Below are 20,320 nucleotides of genomic sequence, written 5' to 3' on the forward strand. Positions count from 1 at the left end.
GGGCTTGATGGTCTAAAATGTGCCTTTGGGCTATGCAGCGCTATGCTAGTCTGTCCTAATCCCATTCCTGTGTTTCATCACCGTGTAGGATAGTTTCTGAGAACCAGTACAAGTCTGTGATGGAGCTAAGGACACCCAGAAATCATCCCTTCCAGTGTGAGAAGGAACCTACAACATCACCTTGTCTGAAACCTTCATGTTACCGCTAAGGAAACCTGGGTAGAGAACGAGTACACTCGGTCACCTTACAGCAGACGTGGAAACAAGGACGAGGTCACCTAGGCCCTCACTGTGTCGTAAAATTGGAGCTGGTCTTCTAAACCCGACTGAAGTGCATAATGGTATCAGAGTAAAATGTCATATGGAAGGTATAAATTGGGTAGAACACTTTAGAGCCTTTCTCCCCCTTTGACAAAATAAACGTATACCGTAACTCCAAAAAGTGTGGAGAGATATCTGCTAGAGAGGGTGCTCGAGACAAAGTAGAAGAGCGTAATCACATAGAACATCTTAGATTTATGTTTTTAAGTAGCCCAATAAAACAGAACGTCAACTCACACAATACATGTATTTACATCAATTCAAATGTCCAGCGCACAACACAGTAGAATCTATTTAATAGTTCATATAATTTGACTTACATATACACGAGCATATAAACAAATACCAGTCAGCTAGGACAAAGGCTTAAGAAGTCACTCAGACATTTTGGTATTGACGCCTACATATTTATGGCAACAACGAATGATGACTTCCAACTTTCAATAACGTCTTTTGTTCAAGGATAAGGAATGTACAGAATGGAAAGAAGACAGTCAAACAAATGTACCTTTATTGCACTATTTATCTAACACCATATGGGATGTGGCATTATCCAGCACATTTTATCAGTGTCGTCTGTTCACTGTGGTCTCAGGTATGAAATTAGCTGAATTATTCCCTAATCTAACCTCACTTTGTGTTTTATAAGTACTGTTCTTCCTTCTACAGCTTTTAAAAATGAAATAGGACACGGATGCTTGTCTTTAAAATAACTTTGGTCCTAAATAAGCTGGTAAAGTCTCTTCTTAAGGAACACTAATTCACTGAAATTTATTTTTTCTGGCAAGAATCCTGAATAAAAAGACAACGTCACCTCCACACCAGCTCTGAAATGATCAGTGGTGCTAGAGACCAAGCTATTGTCATCTAGAACTTACACTTTGGAAAACAACCCCACCTTTCTCTGGCACATTGAGGAACCAAAAGTGCGTTACCACATTTCCTCTTAACCAGTTAAAGAGAGCACTGGGTTGCATTTCAAAACGCAAAACAACACCATTTCGGTCCTGCTGTTTATTTTGCAGACTGCACAGAAAGTTAAGTATGGAGAGTTAAATTACTATACCATACAGATACAGGCACAAAATTAAGTGGATGCCACAAAGGGTGTGTCTGAAAACACAGAATTGACTGAATCTGAGTCAGATTTCACCCTCGCGGACTTTAGGATGCCCTCAGCTATAACCGTCTCACTGGGAAAGAGCCTGACTTTCCCATTCTGCCCTGCTGCAGTATCCTTCAAGGGTTCCAAAAACACCACTCTTTTACCGGCACCTGCCTTCCGTTCATCAGCGGGGGCATCACTAGCAGGACCAGGATTGAGGATAGACGAATGGGCATTGCTTTGGTTGAGAACGTTTTTTTGTCTCTTGCTTTTACACTTGCAGGGACAGGGCGTCAGATAGAGATACAAAAGTACCAACACGATACTGGCCACGCAGGCTGCGAGAGTGGTAAAAGCTGTGTTAAATGCCTCATGGGCATGGGATCTGTTCACGGTGAAGTTGCTCACGTTTATTGTGACATCCACAGTCTCATTTAACAGGCGTTGCCTGTTCATCGCAATACAGGAATACACTCCAGCGTCCTCAAAACGAGGACTTTCTATAACCAGACTTCCATTGCGAAACACATGAAAGTTTTCCAGATCTTTATCTGGCTCCAGCAGTCTGTTATCTGGACCAACCCAAATGAAATCAGTATTTGCATTACCAGTCTTGCTGTCACAGGGGACGATCAGCCTTTCCCCGACTTGAGCGTCATGAATAAAGCCAAGTGCACGGAAGGAGCCGTTGATGATACTGTCCGAGCAATTCATAAAGCTATCCTGGAGCAGAAGCACCTGGTGGGAGTGCCTAGAGTCAGACCACAGGCGGCAGGTATAGTCATTCTTAAAATCCATCACTGAGCTAAAGTGCCTACGATACCAAAAGATGAGCAATGAATAAAGGGAACAGTCACAGACAAATGGGTTGCCATGAAGATAGATGCCTCTCAGCTGTTTTCCTGGCACTAAATTAATATGGTGCATTGGCAGGAAGGGGATTTGATTATAAGAAACATCTAGAAACATCAGTTCTGCCAGCTTGAACCTCCCAACATACAAATCCATGGGAAACTGCGTCAGAAAGTTTCCACTTAGGTAGAGTTTTTGCAACTGGGAGAGCCCTCCAAAAGCAGAAGGGTCGAGATAGGAGATGTGATTGTTGTACAGAAGGAGCACCTCCAGAACCTTCAACTCCTGGAACACTGCACTTTTCACGGTCTTCAGCCTATTGGATGATAAGTCAAGACACTTCAAATTTGGAGTTGTGGAAAAACTGCCCGTGGAAATGCTGGTGATGTTGTTATGACGAATTATTAGAGTGTTCAACTTAACAAAGGAAACTGGAATCCACTCGGAATCCAGAAGCCCGATCCTGTTGTAACTCAGATCCAGTCTCTTCATCAGTCTGAACAGGTTGCCAGGCACCTTGGACAGGTTTTTGTTGGTGCAGCTCACAATGTCAGTGGCACAGATGCAAGCGGTGGGGCACACCCCGGAGGCGCCGCGGCTCACAGTCACCGTGATCACCAACAAACACAGCAGCTCCCTGCAACCCGGTCTGACAACTCCAGGCAGGGTGGGCAGTGTGTGTAAACGTACAGACATTATGGTCGCCTCCAAGCCTCTTCCTGGCGTCTTTCCGCCAACTCAGCTTCCCACCAGTGAACCTGGTAAACAATCAATATTCGAAAGGGGGGCAAGAAAGCAAAGTTAACTACCACCAGTTAACCCTTCAGAGTCATACCTTGCTTTCTCCCCAATAACTTTTGAAATGCAGGCTTGTTTCACGCTGGGAAGCCTCTGATGCCTTTTTACCGTGAAATGCAATCCCCCCCCCCCCCGGGTTATTACCCCTGCTTACAGACATTTACAGTTACAATCTGTCAACACAACCGTCTCAGCATCAGAAACTGGGGATTTTTGTTAACGTGCATCCTGCGTCGTTTTTTAAACTCCCTCCGACAGACACAAAAATACACAAACGCATCCTACAAACAACTGAACGGAAATACATAGGAAGCAGAGCAACATCCAGAAAACAACTCACAGAGCCGAAAAGCCTCACTGGCTCTGGGGCTAGGCCGCCGAACGGTGGTGTCTGCTGGTCCGTGAGTCCGTCTGTCTCTGTCCGTCACTCCTGCATCTTCCGAGTTCCTTTCCCTCCTGCTCCCGGCGGGCGGCAGCCTCTCGCTGGCTCTCAACTTTGGGGAGTTTCACGCGGCGGCGGCGGCGGCGGCAGCCACCCGGGGCGCAGGAAACGTCTCGGCCGGCTGCGGTCGGGTCTCCCGGGCTCTCTTCATCGCTCGGCTAAAGGTACCGCCTCGGCGCCCTGGCCGTCGTGTGTCCGCGCGCGGGGAGCCCCACTCCGGGAGCCGGGTCCGAGGGGCGGGGGCGCCGGCAGCGGATCGGCCCCGGCCCCGCCTCCCCGCGCTCCGGAGCCAGCGGGACCGAGGGTTCCCGCGCGCCGCTGCCAGGGTTTTATCCCCGCGCGCCGGGTCGCATGCGGGGCGGGGAGACGGCCCCGCCCCTGCGCGTCCTCCCTCCGGCTGGAAGCAGCTCGGAGGCCGCGGGCGGGAGCAAGCTGGGCGCGTGGCGGGGGGCGCGCGGCGCGGGGAGGGGGCGGCGGCGCAGCCAATCGGAGCGGCGGCCGGCGCTCCCCTCCCCCCCACGCCGCGGCCTCACCGCCACATCCCCCCCACCCCCGCCCCGCCTCCAGGTTCAGCCCGGACCCCGGGGAGGGACGGGGCGGAGCGGGCTGCACCGCCGAGGCCGGGGCCCCTCCGTTCCCACCCGTTGTGTGCGCCAGTCCAGCTCCGAACGGGGTGGGAGGGGAGAGGTTAAGGGGGCACGCCCGGCCAGGGAAGGAGAGGTCTCTGTCTCTCTTGAAGAACCCACTTGCCGCGGCCGCCCGGGTCCCCTGAGCTCTTGTAGCTTGTTCTTAGGGCCAGGGCCGAGGGGGCTTCCGCAGGGCTAAGTGCTGGTGGTTTTACAGGTTCACAAAATAAACACAGACGTGACCTTCCGTCTCCGCCCACGTCTGGTGGGGGACGGGGATGGGTACTTTCCGTCTGGTGCGACAAGGATCTCTTGGGGGAAAGGAGCCGGGAAGGCGCAGCGGGGACAGGCCGCATCTCCCTGGGAAAGTTCTATCCCGTTCACAACTCAGGAGTTGGCGTCAGGGATGGTGCCCAATCTGTGAAGGAGAAGAGCAGAAAAGAAGGCTTGGGGCCGACCCCCCGCTGGAATGCAAAGATGAGGGCATTAAGCTTTAAAAAAAAAAAAAAAATCCTGAAGCCAGATTTTTTCTTTTCCCTTTCTTTCTTTCTTTCTTTCTTTCAGGGGGCTGGGGTAGGGAGGTGGTGAGAGCAAATGTGCTCACGCCGAACAGGGACTGATCCTGGAAGGGGTGTCTGCGCCGAGATTCTTCATACCTCCTAAGAGGCAAGGCAGGGCGGATGCCTAGCTCAAGCATGCTAGGCTAGGAAAGGTGCAACACAGGGTGGACAGCACCCCCCACTCACCCCGCAAAAAAAAAAAGAAAGAAAAAAAAATGCCAGGTGGACACATAAGAGGTGGAGAGCCTGGGGCTGATGAGCTTTTTGATGAAATCCGTTTTTGTTTAATTCCGAGATCAGTTTTAACGATGGGATTTGACTGAGCCAGATGGCCCATTTGTCCATTATATGTGGATTAAAGGAAATAAATTACTGCCCTGACAAGAGATAACTAACTAAAGCGGAAGGGATAGGAAGACTGAAAAGCAGACCAAGTTGAGAAAACAGGAGCAGGGCACATAACTTGTAAATTAAGAAATAAAACTGATGTCAGGATAGCCAACTCCCCCCCCCCCCCCCCACACACACAGTTTAGCAACCTTGAATTTCGTGAGAATTGGTCCCTACATTGTCATGAGTGGATTCGTGTGGTAGCACAGATCTGCTAGGCCAGTGCCAAACTTAAGCGGAATTGTGTGCATTGTTAATTTAGTCAGCCTGTTTGTGGAATAAATCTGGAGTAGCACTGGTAAATCAAGATGTTTTCAGGTGAGAGCAGCTTGGTTCCGATCACTTTCAGTTTCATGAAAAGTGGAATTTCAACCCAAGAAGAATACAGCCTGAAATGCTTCAGGAAAGCTTCCTTGCTATGAGCTCCCAGGAGAGGCTGGGGTTGAACGTTTTGAAAGTTAGGCCATACTTCCTGGGGTTCTCGAAAAACCCTGGTATCCAGGCCTTCATTTTTATAGTTGGAATGGTTAACACAGAGAAATGGAATTAAAGTTACTCAGATGAATACTTTCTAAATGACTAACAAATGACCAGGTTTTGGTAACGTTTTACTAAGGAACTAGCATCCTACTCAAAGGAAGCCATGAAGGTGGAAGAAAGTCTCGTACTTCTTGGGAAGGTGGTCTCAGAAGAAAAAGGACTCAACCATGGAAGCAAAAGACATGTCCCTATAGCTTCAGGCATAGAAACATCGTGCTAAGATTACACAGCATAAATAAACCAAATGCACTCAAAATCCACACACATTTATCTATTTGAAGGCCTGATTCTTGAGATTCTGCCATTTGGCAAGAGGGAAGGAGTTTTCTAAGGGTTGGGTTTACTTGGCTTTGAGAAGAAAAAACTAAGCATTTATCCTAATTGTAGGTGTGAAGTGTGACCCTACGTTGTGGGGGGAACTTTTTCTACATAATTTCGTATCTCCTACCAGATCCCCCTTTCAATTAGAAGGGAAATTCCACAAGGGCAGAAATTTAATGTCTTAGACAGTGCTCTATTCTTAGCTTCTAAAACTCTGCTTGACACGTGCTTGGCATTCAGTAAATTTTTGATAAATAAACTGAGGAATGAGAAAACTATTCTAGGCTTATTTGAGTTGAGTCTGCTGACTGCCATTCTGCTCTCTATACTTCAAAAGGTTTGTCAGAGGGGCGCCTTGGTGGCTCAGTCGGTTGAGCCTCTGACGCTTGGTTTTCAGCTCAGGTCATGACCTCGTGGTTCCTGAGTTTAAGCCCCGGCATCGGCGTCGGGGGCTGCGAGCTCAGGGCCTGCTTTGGATTCTCTGTCTCCCTCTGCCTCTCTCTCTCTCTCTGCCCCTCCCGTACTTGCTCTCTCTCACTGTCTTCAAAAGAAATACATGAACATTAAAAAAAAAAAAAAAAGCTTGTCAAAAAGATGGAGAAGAGAGAGAAAGAGGAGCAGAGCAAACATGACTTGAGTCCTAGATCCAGTAGTACCTGAAGGCCACTACACGCTTTTACTTCCTTTCTAGTTAGATTCTGCACCCCATCCCCCCTCCTTTCTGCTTCAATCATTTCGAGTTGTAGTCATGTAACTTGTGACTGAAAGAGTCCTTGCACCTATAATGGTGGTAATAATAAATATGTATTATTATGTGCTAGATACTGAGCTCTGTGGTTGACATGAATTATTTCATTTACTGCTTACCATAACCCTGCAACATTATATAATCCTATAATCCAGATGGTAAACAACTGTGTTCCAAATTATTTGAAAAGGGAATGGGATGAAATTAGCTTGAAGCTCCATTTGAAGGATTTAGATTAAACAGAAGAGAGATGTTTCTGACGGGGTGGCTCCAGCCTGGAATGGTTGCCAAGACAGATGGTTGAATTGCCTTCTCAGGAGTTTAAAATAGGACAGATAGATATTCTTCTGGTCTTTTCCACATGGCACAATCTTTTGGTATTTTGGGCCATTCAGTGACTCCAATGGATAGTAGAAAGTGGATTGATTCTGAATCTAGTGTGCCGAGGCAGGTGTGGACATGTGAGTGCTCAGCTGGGCTTGGAAGTAACCCCTACCTGGGACCAGGGATCTAGGTAGATGAAATCTCAAGGCTTCTGTTAGCCCTGTGATTTCCAGAATGTGTCCTGTTGTAATCAAAGACTTAAGGAATCCGAGGTAGGAGATGAGAAATTGTTACAACACTAGTTTATGATTTAGAGTCATTTTTACTAAGAATGAACACTTTTATACCACTTTATACCCTATGAAGGGCCTTCCCATTCTGTGTCTCCTTTGTTTCTAACACACATCCTGTGACAAGGTGTAGGAGCAGATACCTAACATTGCCTCCTTTTTAAAACTGGGAACACATCCAGTGTTCTTCAGAGACAGCTCACTGGGGTCTGTAGCTCTCCAGGCACCTGAATGTCACGCACAGGAGCTTTCTACTGAGGTCACCTTGCTTTGGGGGCAGTGCTCTTCGTAGGGTTTTTACACTGTAGCTGGAGCCTTGGCCCACGGAAAACACATACCTTTGCCCACCAGCCCTGGAAATATACTCCACCCTTGTAACAGCCTGTTCTTTTGGCCTCATCCAGTTGGTTTTTGTGAATTGCCCAGGACTTGTAGTAGAACCAGATCTCACACCCAGGATTATGTCACTTGCCGTATGGGGATTTGAGCACCAGCCCCTACTCCCACCCCCGTGCTCTCTGAGCTCCAGGCAGGCCTGTGTCCGCTGGTGGGTTGGTTCTCTGGAAGCTGCCTTGGCTAGAAATGGGGGCTGGTCAGTACCCAGTATCCAAGGAGAGCCCAGAATGGGGCAACTCTTTAAGCAATTCTCACTCAGTCATCTGCTCTTTCTATCTCTTGTCTTCATGGACAGAGACTGAAAAGATTCTTTCTTTTGTTTTTTAGTTTAGTTGAGATAAAATTCACATAAACAAAATTCACCTTTTTTCACCTTTGAAGATCATCTGCGAAGGGTACATACTTATGTCATAACAGTAGTTTCTTAAAAACTTTCTTCTTTCCTTATCTGCAGTTTCTTTCTTCCTTCCTTCCTTCCTTCCTTCTTTTCTTTCTTTCTTTCTTTCTTTCTTTCTTTCTTTCTTTCTTTCTTTCTTTTTACATGCTTTTGTGGTAAGACAAAGCACAATGAGTGCTTGCAATTGTTCAGAGTTACTTATGACTAAGTATGTGCCTCAATGCTTCTGTTTTCTCATGATTCCTACTTAATATTCAGGGACTATAGTTTCGGAGAGCAGAACCCTCCTCTGATTTCCAAGGTACGAAGTGACTCCCCTGATGTGAGAAACAATCATGGCTGTTCTGTGTTAGCACACCAATCCTGTATTTAGCTAATATTTACCGAGCATCTACTATGTGCCAGGCACTACTCTTTAGTCTAAGGATTATAGCGACGCATAAATGCTGCCTGAGCCATGCAAGCCTGACTAGAAGGAGAGACATACTGGTCACTCATGCATTTCTTGACCAATTGTCCACATTCCCAGATTTAGGGCTCATTGTCAGATCAACATCTGACCCCAACTAGTTGGGATCAACTCCCAACAGCTGCGAATCCTTCTCTCTCAGCACATTGTCAGACCAACCTTTGTGAAGGTGGCATGACCCCCGGCCCCACGCTGCCGTGTGCTTTCCAATGAGAAGACAAAACAAAAAGGACAACTGAAACCCTTTTTTCTTTACTTTCTTTCTTTCCTTCTTTTTTTTTTTTTTTTTTTTTACCTAAAACCCTTTTTTTCTTAAGCCCTAAAGTACTATGTGCTTATTGTACAAAAATTGGAAATACAGGAAAAAATGTAAAGAATCGGAGAATGCCATCCATGATCTTACTGGCAAATTATGTTTCTACTCAAAGAATAAGTCCATTGTAGTGAGGAACCGAGACGGTTCAAGAGCATGGCTTGTCGTAGTTATGTAATGAGAAAAGAAACAGGCAGACGTGTGTGTGTGTGTGTGTGTGTGTGTGTGTGTGTGTGTGTTTTTGAATGCCCTGAAATTCTCAGCTTTGGGAATGAAATAAACAGAGGAAAATTTGCTTCACAAAATTCAGTGTGTCAAAGCCATGCTCCTAGCATTATGGTTACCTCTTGCAATTTTGGTCATAAATGGTAGCTGCTCTAATTTCCATTTTGCTCTTTATTAGCCTGAAGGGAATCATCTAACTGAATTCCCAAATGCTATTCTATCCCTCAAAACGGGGGCTGATATTATGTGTCTGATAAGTATGGATAATGTTTAACAAACCCACTTTGGAGAACCATATGAAATGCTCAGGCTCCTACTTTATGTTCTTTAAAAAATATGATTTCCGGTAGCACTAATTACTTGATCGCTTTTCCCAAAGGTAGTATCTGATTCTTCAAAGAAATATCTGATTTGGAGCAATAAGTATTTGCTAGACAAAATTAACACACTTGATCTTAGCCAAAAGGCTGAGAAGCGATGACCAAATTAACACAAAATAAAGTAAAATAAAGTTGAGAGAAAAGATAATAAACTCTAGCATATGGCCAGCACCGTCGCAAATACTCATTCAGTTATTTTCAGCAAATACAAGGCTCTCTGTGGTGGAAGCTCCATGGGTACTTTACTCTGGAGCTCTGACCTTTCGGTTTGTGAGAGTGAACAGCAATATTGCATTCATACAGGGGAAGGCAGAAAGACCTCTGGAAAGACCCAAGAAGTGGGCTGGATAATGAGACCCAACACTTACAGCATTTTTACCACTATACACCAGACTTCTCATTTAATTCTTACAAGCGCCCTAAGAGATGGTCATTAACATCCCCGTTTTCTAATGAGGGCAGTGGGAATGAGTTGGTTTATGTAAGTTGCCCAAGATTAGTGGTAGAACCAGATCTCTCACCCCACTCTGTGTCACTCTGACCTCATGCTCTACCATTAGCTCTAATGCTTCCCATTAGGGAGTAGAGGGGTCAGCCCTAATTTAAATTCCATTCAGCAAACATCGTTAGTCCTGGCCACACTCCCAGAGCCATCATATGGTTGTTCTTCTCTAGGAATTGGTAGCGTTATTTGACATAATTATAGGATATGAGACAGTATATAATTCAATTTCAAATTGGATATAGCAAAGAGCCAAAATATTTGCAACAGAATAGGTATTTTGGGCATTGAAAATTCCAATACAAGCAGATTTTTAGATCTTCCTCATTTCTTGTTGACCAAATAGCTGATTCAACAAAGAGAATTTGGATGTAAATAAAAATATTATTTGGGAGGGGGGCGCCTGGGTGGCTCAGTCGGTTAAGCGGCCGACTTCGGCTCAGGTCATATCTCGCGGTCCGTGAGTTCGAGCCCTGCGTCGGGCTCTGTGCTGACAGCTCAGAGCCTGGAGCCTGTTTCGGATTCTGTGTCTCCCTCTCTCTGACCCTCCCCCGTTCATGCTTTGTCTCTCTCTGTCTCAAAAATAAAAACGTTAAAAAAAAAATTAAAAAAAAAATATTATTTGGGAGAAACCATTTGAATGGTCAGGGATGACAATTATCTCTTAGAATTAAGAAACAATAATATGGTTCCTTTTATCCATGGCATTCACAAGGAAGAATTACAAGGAAGGAAAGTAGAGTCTGTCTCCTGGCACGGATAAAAGATCTTAAACACCTTCTAATCATATGCCTTCTAATCAAATGGCAATGTGTTAAAAAAAAAAAAAAAGTCATGCCATAAAATAGAGCATTGAATAATGAATCAACTTTCTGGGCTATGGTGCCAGAACCTAACTTCCATTTATTAACTGTATCATCTTAGGTAAGCGACTTCGTCTTTCAGACTCAACTTCTTCACTTGTAAGATGGAAATCTAGCCCTGGGATATGCACTGTCTGATTCCACAAGGACCGAGATGAGACATAGAAAGTTGCTTTGGGAACGATAAGGCTGAAAAAGAGTATTACAGCGAGTCCCCATCATATGCTATTCATCCTTGTTGCCCTGGTGCCTCGGCCATGATCTGACACAGCACAGATGTTTAACAAATGTCTGTTGGACCCAATGGAACTGAAGCTAGGTTTGTGTACAAAATAAACAGAGCTGGAAAGGTACCTCGCCACAGTGATGTTTGTACTAATTATGTGGCTCCCCTGAGCTGACCCAGAGTACGGCAGGTCCTCATTAGAGAATCTAAATGGATCAGCCCTCCCTTGTTCTTCTTGGTACTATCTCAGCTGCTGCAGACTGGAATGAGCTGCCAGTCTGCAGGCCTGGGCGTCTCACAGCCCCGTGGGACTTGAAGCTGGCATGCGGTGGGGAACCTCCTAGGTGGAGACCTTTAGCTAGGAGTGATGATTGGCGATCTCGGTATACACTGGAAAGTACTCAAAGGAGTTTTGAATGATAGGGGAAAACAAAATCATAACAATCATCCCTCTCTCCAGAGAACAGTTCTGACATGCTGTTACTTGCACTGTGATAGAAATGCATGGTAGGAAACCAGGGAAGATTTCCTTGGGAGCTACTGTAGTGTAGGAGAGATCAGGGGCAAATCCGAACAAGTTGCTGAAGGAGGAGTCTGGCTCACTGACGTTTCCTACTTTACAGAAATAGCAGGATGTTGGAAAACATGCTTTTGTGGCACTTGTCCACATTTATCTAAAAGTAGGATTTTTCATTTACTCAATTATAGTTATTAAAACAATTGGACACGTAAATTCCTCTCTTCCAAATCCCCTTGCCTGGGAAGGCCCTGAGGACCTTAGCTCTATTTGCACAAGCAGAATACGCATTTACCCATTAAGTGTCAAAATGTGTTTGCCTTGATATGGCCTAATCATAGTCTCTGCCTGTAAAAAAGATTTGGGAAGCCAAGTTTATATTCATGAGTGTATATATGTGAGTGTAAAATAATGAAGACGAGTAGGTCGTTTGATGAATTTAATGTTTAGTTGTATCGACTATCATAGCGTGATAAATCCATTGCCACAAAAGAGGTGTGTCTGCCAATAAGACCACATATTCAGATTGGCCGAATATGGCACTGTCATCCTTGGGCACAGGGTACCATGCAGTTAAGCGGTGAACTTCTAAGTTACACAGGAAAAACAATGTCCTCGTGTTTCTTCCCCAATAAGAAAATTACCCTTTTTATTAAAGGCAACCTCTCCCTCTTTTTTCATCACTACAATAACAGATTGTGCAGAGGCAGAACATCATAAATAACATCATCAATAAATAAGGCAGAACACCATCCATTGGTGGTCACACAGAAAAGAGGCAGATGAATAAAGAACACAGAACTCTTATCAGATAGAGATATCAGATCGGGCTCCTCGGGGACTCAGTTGGTTAAGCGTCCAACTTCGGCTCAAGTCATGATCTCACCGTTTGTGGGTTTGAGCCCCGCGTCAGGGCTCTGTGCTGACAGCTCAGAGCCTGGAGCCTGCTTCGGATTCTGTGTCTCCTTCTCTCTCTGCCCCTCCCCGACTTGTGCTCTGTCTCTCCCTCTCTCAAAAATAAATAAACATTTAAAAAATTAAAAAAAAAAAAAGAAAATAAAAAGATAAAGCCGTCGAGCTACCTGGAGAGAAAAAGCCAGTGCCCAGAACTAAGTCCTGAGACTCAGGCATTTTGCAGAACCTCAAGAAAACGTAATGGTAAATATGTACATTGAAAGTAAAATGAATAATGACATAAACAGAAATTGAGTTCTGTCCAACCATTCTGAAGAAAAAAAATGACAAGTTCCAGCAAAGGCAGTCATGAGACAAGAATCAGGGAGCATGCACAGAAGAGGTTAGCCAAATAAGGGCAATGAAACCCAAATCAAGGAACAGAACATTTACCAGCACTCTAAAGGTCCCATGCTCCCCTCTAGGCACTAACCTCCTGGTGGTATCCACTCTCCTGACTTCTATCAACATGGATGAGTTCTGATTGTTTTTATACTTATATAAATGAAATATATGCTTTTTGTGTCTGGCACTGGTTGCTCAACTTAAGTTTGAGATTCGTCCATATTATTGCATGTAGTTGTAGACCATTTTCATAGCTATGTAGTGTTCTATTGTGTCACTCAATCACAATTGATTTCACTATTTTATTACTGATGAACATATGGGCGATTTCCAGTCTTTTCTGTTACAAGTACTGTTGCCATGAACATTCTAATACATGTCCTTAATGAGCATAATGTACACATTTCTATTGGTTATATACCTCAGAATGTATTTGCTTGGCCACAGGTTATGCACATACTCAACTAGGTAGTGACACCAGTTTTCCAAAGTGGATGTACAAATGTATTCTCTCACAACTGTATGAGAATTCCTATACCTCCGTATTCTCATCAGCACTTATTATTTTCCATCTTTTTCATCTTGACCATTGCGGGGGGCGGGGCGGTGGGTAGATAGTGGTATTCCACTGAGCTTTTAATTTGCATTTGCCTGAGGACTAATGAACTTGGGCAATTTTCCATATGGTTATTCTCCATTTACATATCCTTCTTTATAAATCTTTGGCCAATTGTGCTGTTAAGCTGTCTTTTCCTTATTGATGCTTTATATATTCTGGATTTGTGGTTCTTTGCATCATATATATTATGTAAGTGTACATAAATATACATATTTAATAATTCATGCCACCCTGTGGGTAGCCATTTTGTTCACTTTGATGAGCAGAAGTTCTTAGTTTCAATATAGTCAAGTTTATCACATTTTTTCTTTTATGTTTGTTCCTTTTTATTTCAGCTTAAGAAAGCATTGCCTACTCCAAAGTCACAAAGATGTTTTCCTCTAAAGCTTTATTGTTTTATCGGGGTGCCTGGGTGGCTCAGGTGGTTAAGTGACCAGCTCTTGGTTTCCACTCAGGTCATGATCTCAGGGTTCATGAGTTTGAGCCCCACATCAGGCTCTACGCTGGCTGGCAGTGTGGAGCCTGCTTTGGATTCTCTCTCTCCCTCACTCTCTCTGCCCCTCCCCTGCTCACACTCTATCTCTCTCAAAATATGAACAAATACACTTTTTAAAAAGCAAAAGCTTTATTGTTCTACCTTTCAATTTATTTCTCCAATCCATCTCGCTACGATCTGAGTTTGTGGTCCGCTGAAATTCTTAAGTTGAAATTCTAACCCCTAACTAAGATGGTGGAATTAGGAGATAGTGCATTTGGGATATGATTAGTTCATAAGGGTTGAGCCCTTATGAATGGGATTAGGCTACAGAGAGAGCCTTCATCACCTTCTGCCATGGGAACACAGTAAAAAAGATGCCATCTGTGAATGAGAAAGCAGACCCTCACCAGACACCGAAGTTTATGGTATTTTTTTTTATAGGAGCCCAGACAGATTAAGACACACCTGGAATTGATCCTAGTGTGTAATGTGAGGTAGAAGGCAATGCATATTTTTTCCTTCATGGATATCCAGTTGTTCCAGCATGATTTATTAAAAAGAACATCCTTTCCCCTACTATACTGCATGGTCACTTTTGTCACAGACCACGTGGTCACGTGTGGGTCTCTTCCATTGGACAGTTACTGTTCTTGTACCAGTACCACAGAGTTCTGATTACCATAGCTTTATTTATTACTTGTTAATTTTTTTAAGTTTATTAATTTATTGAAGTAATCTCAACACCTGACATGAGGCTCGAAGTCACACGCTCCTTCAACTGAGCCAGCCCCAATTACCGTAACTTTATAATAGTATTTACTGATATCTCATAGTGTTGGTCTTCCATATTTGTTCTTCAGGCATGCTCTGGCTATTCTCGGCCTTCCTCATTTCCACATGAATTTTGAAGTTGACTTATAAATTCCTGGGGAAAAAAACCCACAGCTTAGATTTTGGTTGCGAGTGCATAGAAGTGTGTATTAGTTTGGGAAAAACTTACATTTTTACAATATTGAATCATCCAATTCATAACAATGTATAGACTTCCATTTATTTGACTCTCCTTTATTTTTTTCTGAATAGTATTTTGTAATTTTCAGTTAAAAATCTTGCATATTTTTAATTAGATTTATTTCCAAGTGTTTGAATTTTTGGATGCTATTATAAATATGTTTTATGTTCTATTTGCTTATTATCAGTATGTACAAATATGATTCATGTAATAGCTTGGGCTGCTATAACAAAATACCATAAACTGGATGGGTTACAGGCAACATACATTTGTATCTCATGGTTCCAGAGGCTGGAAAGTCCAAGATCAAGGTGCTGGAAGATTTGGTGTATGGTGAGAACCTTCTTCATTCATAGATAGTGGCTTTTCGCCTTGGGGTGAGGGCTTTCTCTGAAGTCCCTTTTATAAGAGCACTAATCCTGTTCATGAAGACTCTGTTCTCATGACCTAATCACCTCCCAAATAACCCATCTCTTAATATCATCACCTTGGGGGTTGGCATTTAAAAATATAAATTTTGGAGGGGATACACTTAGTCAATTTATAACAATTTTAGTATTTTGACTACGTCTGGTGTCCTTTCTATATTCTTTTTTTAATTCTAAGAGTTTGTCTATAGATTCTTTAGAAATTTTCTACGTGCATGATCTTATTGTCTGGAAATGACAGGTTATTGCTTCCTTTTCAATCTCCATGATTTTTCTTTCTCTTGTTTTTTGCAGTGGCTAGACCTCCAGTTACAATGTTGACTAGAAGTGGTCACGGTGGCTATTCATGACTTAGTCCCAATAGTAGAGGAAAGTTTTCAATATTCTACCATTGAGATTGATGTTTGCTATGGGTATTCTGTAGTTCTTCTTTATCACATTAAGGGAGTTCTATTCTTAGTTAGCTAAAAGCTGTCATCACAAGTGAATATTGAATTCATCAAATGTTTTTTCTGCATTTTAAATAACCATGGAATTTGCTCCTTTTTCTGTGAGGGTGGTAAACGTTATGATTTTTAAATCAAACCATCCGTGCACACCTAGACTAGACTGCACTCAGTTTACTGCATCACTGGATTTTGGATCTGATTTCCTAATACTTTGTTAAGAATATTCTTAATGTTTATGAGAAAAGTGGGTTTGCAATTTTTTTTTTCTCAGAATATCAGAGTTTCAAAGGCAAGTCTCTGCTCTTTTCATTGTTTGAAAAGTCTTGGAAGCTATGATTCTGTTTCTGCCTTCTTGAAGAATTATACAGGAAAAGTGTTATTTTTCCTAAAGTGTTTGATAGAAGTCATTGATAAGCTCTCTGGGTTGGGGTTTTCTTTGGTGAAAGGTTTTTAAAAATAGTTTCATAATTTTCATATATACAGGACTATTCATATTTTCCATTTCTTCTTCTATCAGCTTTGGTAAGATGTGTTTTTCAAATCATTCGTCCATTCCATCCAGATAATCAAATTTATCTGAAGACTTGTTTTTAGAATAGTTTTATTGTGCAATCTACAGAGATATCCTCTTTTTCACTGCTGTTGTTGCTAATTTATGTTTTGCCTACTTTTTAAGTACGGGTCTTGTTAGGGCTTTATCAATTTTGCTAATCTTTTGAAAGAACCAACTTTTGGGTTTGTTAATTTTCTCTATAATATGATCAATTTTTATTTCCTTGGTTTCAGCTTCTGTCTTTATGATTTATTTCCTTAGGTTTGGTTGCTGCTCTTTTTTCTAGCTTCTTGAGATTAATACTTAAATTGTTGAGTTTTAGATTTTTTAGACCTTTATATGTGCATTTAAGACTATATATTTACTGCTAAGCATAATTTTAGCTTTTTCCTACAAGTTTTGAAATGTGTTTTTTAATTATTCAGTTTAAAATATTTCCTAATTTGTTTTTTCTTTACTTCATGGATTATTTTGAGTGTATCATTTAATTTTTTGACAGTTGGGTTTTTCTATTTTTATTATAGACCTCTAGATTAATTCCATGTTGGTTGGAGAGGATATTCTCTCTCTCTGTTTTTTGTTTTTCCTTTTAAGTTTTTATTTAAATTCCAGATGGTTAACATATGGTGTGATATTAGTTTCAGGAGTAGAATTTAGTGATTCATTGCTTATGTATGACACCAAAATGCAGTGTTCATCACAATAAGTGCCCTCCTTAATACCCATCACCCATTTAGTCCATCTCACCACCCATCTCCCCTCCAGCATCCCTCAGTTTACTCTCTGTAGTTAAGGGTCTGTTTTATGGTTTCCCTCTTTCTTTTCCCCCCATGTTCATCTGTTTTGTTTCTTAAATTCCACATATGAGTTAAATCATATGGTTTTCATCTTTTTCTGACTTATTTCACTTAGCATAATATACTCTAGTTCCATATGCACAAATGGCACAATTTTATTTTTTCATAGCTGAGTAATATTCCATTATGTATATATACCACATCTTCGTATCCATTCACCAGTCCATGGACATTTGGGCTCCCTCCATAATTTGGTTATTGTTGATAATGCTGCTATAGGCATAGGGGTGCGTGTATTCTTTCAAATTAGTGTTTTTGTGTCCTTTGGGTAAATACCTAGTAGTGCAATTGCTGAATCATAGGGTAGTTCTATTTTTAACTTTTTGAGGAACCTACACACTATTTTCTAGACTGGCTGCACTAGTTTGCATTCCCACCAGCAGTGTAAGAGGGTTCCCCTTTCTCCACATCTGTTGTTTCCTGTGTTGTTAATTGTAGCCATTCTGACAGGTGCGAGGTGATATCTCATTGTAGTTTTGATTTATATTTCTCTGATGATGAGTGATGTTGAGCATCTTTCCATGTGTCTGCTAGCCATTTAGATGTCTTCCTTGGAAAAATGTCTATTCATGTCTTCTGACCATTTCTTCACTGGATTATTTGCTTTTTAGGTGTTGAGCTTTATAAGTTAGTTATAGATTTTGAAAACTAATCCTATATCAGATATGTCATTTGCAAATATCTTCTCCCATTTTGCTGTCTGCCTTTTTAGTTTTGTTGATTGTTTCCTTCATTGTGCAGAAGCTTTTTATCTTGATGAAGTCCCAATAGTTTATTTTTACTTTTGTTTCCCTTGCTTCCAAAGACATGTCTAGTAAGAAGTTGCTACAGCAGAAGTCAAAGAGGTTGCTGCCTGTGTTCTCTTCTGGGATTTTGATGATTTCCTACCTCACATTTATGTCTTTCACCCATTTTGAATAAATTTTTGTGTGTAGTATAAGTGGTCCAGTTTCATTCTTTTGCATTTCGCTGTCCAGTTTTCCCAACACGATTTGTTGAGGAGACTATCTTTATCCATTGGATATTCTTTCCTGCTTATTCAAAGATTAGTTGACCATAGAGTTGTGGGTCCATTTCTGGGTTTTCTATTCTGTTCCAATGATCTATGTGTCTATTTTTGTGCCAGTACTGTCTTGGTGACTATAGCTTTGTAATATAGCTTGAAGTCCAGAATTGTGATGCCTCCAGCCTTGCTTTTCTTTTTCAGGATTGCTTTCACTATTTGGGCTCTTTTGTGGTTCCATACAAATTTTAGGATTGTTTGTTCTAGCTCTATGAAAATGCTGGTGGTATTTTGATAGAGACTGCAATAAATATATAGATTGCTTTGGGTAGTATAGACATTTTAACAATATTTGTTCTCCCAATTCCTGAGCATGGAATGTTTTTCTGTTTCTTTGTGTCGTCTTCAATTTTTTTCATAAGTGTTTTATAGTTTTCAGAGTACAGATCTTTTACCTCTTTGGCTATATTTATTCCTAGGTATCTTATGGTTTTTGGTACACTTGTAAATTGGATTGATTCCTTGATTTCTCTTTCTGCTGCTTCATTAGCGGTGTATAGAAATCTAACAGATTTCTGAACATTGATTTTATATCTTGAGATTTGACTGAATTTGTGTATCAGCTCTGACAATTTCTTGGTGTAGTCTTTCAGGTTTTCTACATAGAGTATCATGTTATGTGCAAATAGTGAAAGTTTGACTTCCTTGCTGATTTGGATGCCTTTTATTTCTTTTTGCTGCCTAATTGCTGGAGCTAGGTCTTCCAGTATTATATTAAATATTAAATAACAATGGTTATTTAAGCTTGCAGTTTTTTCCCATTGAGTATGATATTAGCTGTGAGTCTTTCATATATGACCTACATGATGTTGAGGTATATTCTTTCTATCTCTACTTTGTTGAGGGTTTTTATCGAGAATAGATGCTGTACTTTGTCAAATACTTTTCTGCATCTATTGAGAAGATCATGTGGTTCTTTTAATATCCTTTCTTTTATTATGTGGTCTATCATGTTAATTGGTTTGCAAATATTGAACCACCCTTGCCACCCAAGAATAAATCCTACTTGATTGTGGTGAATGATTCTTTTAACATACTGTTGGTTTCAATTTGCGAGTATTTTATTGACAATTTTTGCATCCACGTTCATCAGGGATATTGGCCTATATTTAATTTCCTGGTTGACCCGTTCAAACTTTAGGAAGATGTTCTTTAATCGCCATGTATCTGTGGTATTTCCAATTTTTTCTTGTGGTTGTCTTCAAGCGTCATAGCATTGTGGTCAGAAAATATGCATGGTATGATCTCAATCTTTTTGTACTTGTTGAGGCCTGATTTATAACCTAGTATGTGATCTACTCTGGAGAATGCCCCATGTGCCTTCGAAAAGAATGTGTAGTCTGCTGCTTTAGGATGAAATGTTCTAAATAGATCTGTTGAGTGCATCCAGTCCAGTGTGTCATTCAAAGCCATTGTTTCCTTGATTATTTTCTGCTTAGATGATCTGTCCATTGATATAAATTGGGTGTTAAAGTCCCCTACTCTTATTGTGTTATTATCAATGAGTTCCTTTATGTTTGTTAATAATTGTTTTATATATCTGGGTGGACATAACATATTGGGGCATACATATTTACATTCGTAGGTCTTCTTGTTGAATAGACCCTTTTATTATGATATAGTGCCATTCTTCCTCTCTTATTACAGTCTTTGGCTTAAAATCTAGTTTGTCTGGGGACACCTAAGTGTCTTAGTCAGTTAAGTGTCCAACTTCAGTGAAGGTCATGATCTCACAATTCATAAGTTTGAGCCCCACATCAGGCTCTGTGCTGACAGCTCAGAGCCTGGAGCCTGCTTCTGATTCTGTGTCTCTGTCTCTCTCTGCCTCTCTCTCCCTCTGTTAAAAATAAATAAAAGTAAATAAACATCTAAAAAAATCTAGTTTGTCTGCTATAAGTATTGATACTCTGACTTTCTTTTGATGTCCATTTGCATGATAAATCATTCTCCATCCCCT

The 20,320-nt window shown here is 41.7% G+C and overlaps 1 protein-coding gene across 1 annotated transcript; it reads right to left on the bottom strand.

Moving 5' to 3' along the window:
• Positions 1 to 496: 496 nt before the first annotated feature.
• AMIGO2 (adhesion molecule with Ig like domain 2) lies at positions 497 to 4,000 on the bottom strand. The gene is made up of 2 exons (XM_060657851.3): positions 3,417 to 4,000; positions 497 to 3,036 (listed from the first exon to the last, which is right to left on the bottom strand). Exon 2 carries the CDS (start codon positions 2,972 to 2,974, stop codon positions 1,409 to 1,411), a length of 1,566 nt encoding a protein of 521 aa, XP_060513834.1. The 5' UTR covers positions 2,975 to 3,036; positions 3,417 to 4,000; the 3' UTR covers positions 497 to 1,408.
• Between the last annotated feature and the right edge of the window lie 16,320 nt (positions 4,001 to 20,320).

This window comes from Panthera onca, chromosome B4 (assembly GCF_046562875.1).
Source record: "Panthera onca isolate mPanOnc1 chromosome B4, mPanOnc1 haplotype 2, whole genome shotgun sequence".
Lineage (NCBI taxonomy): Eukaryota > Metazoa > Chordata > Mammalia > Carnivora > Felidae > Panthera > Panthera onca.

Bases quoted from the DNA above. Each gene is read 5' to 3' on its own strand.
- AMIGO2 (XM_060657851.3), bottom strand. From the start codon at position 2,974: ATGTCTGTACGTTTACACACACTGCCCACCCTGCCTGGAGTTGTCAGA.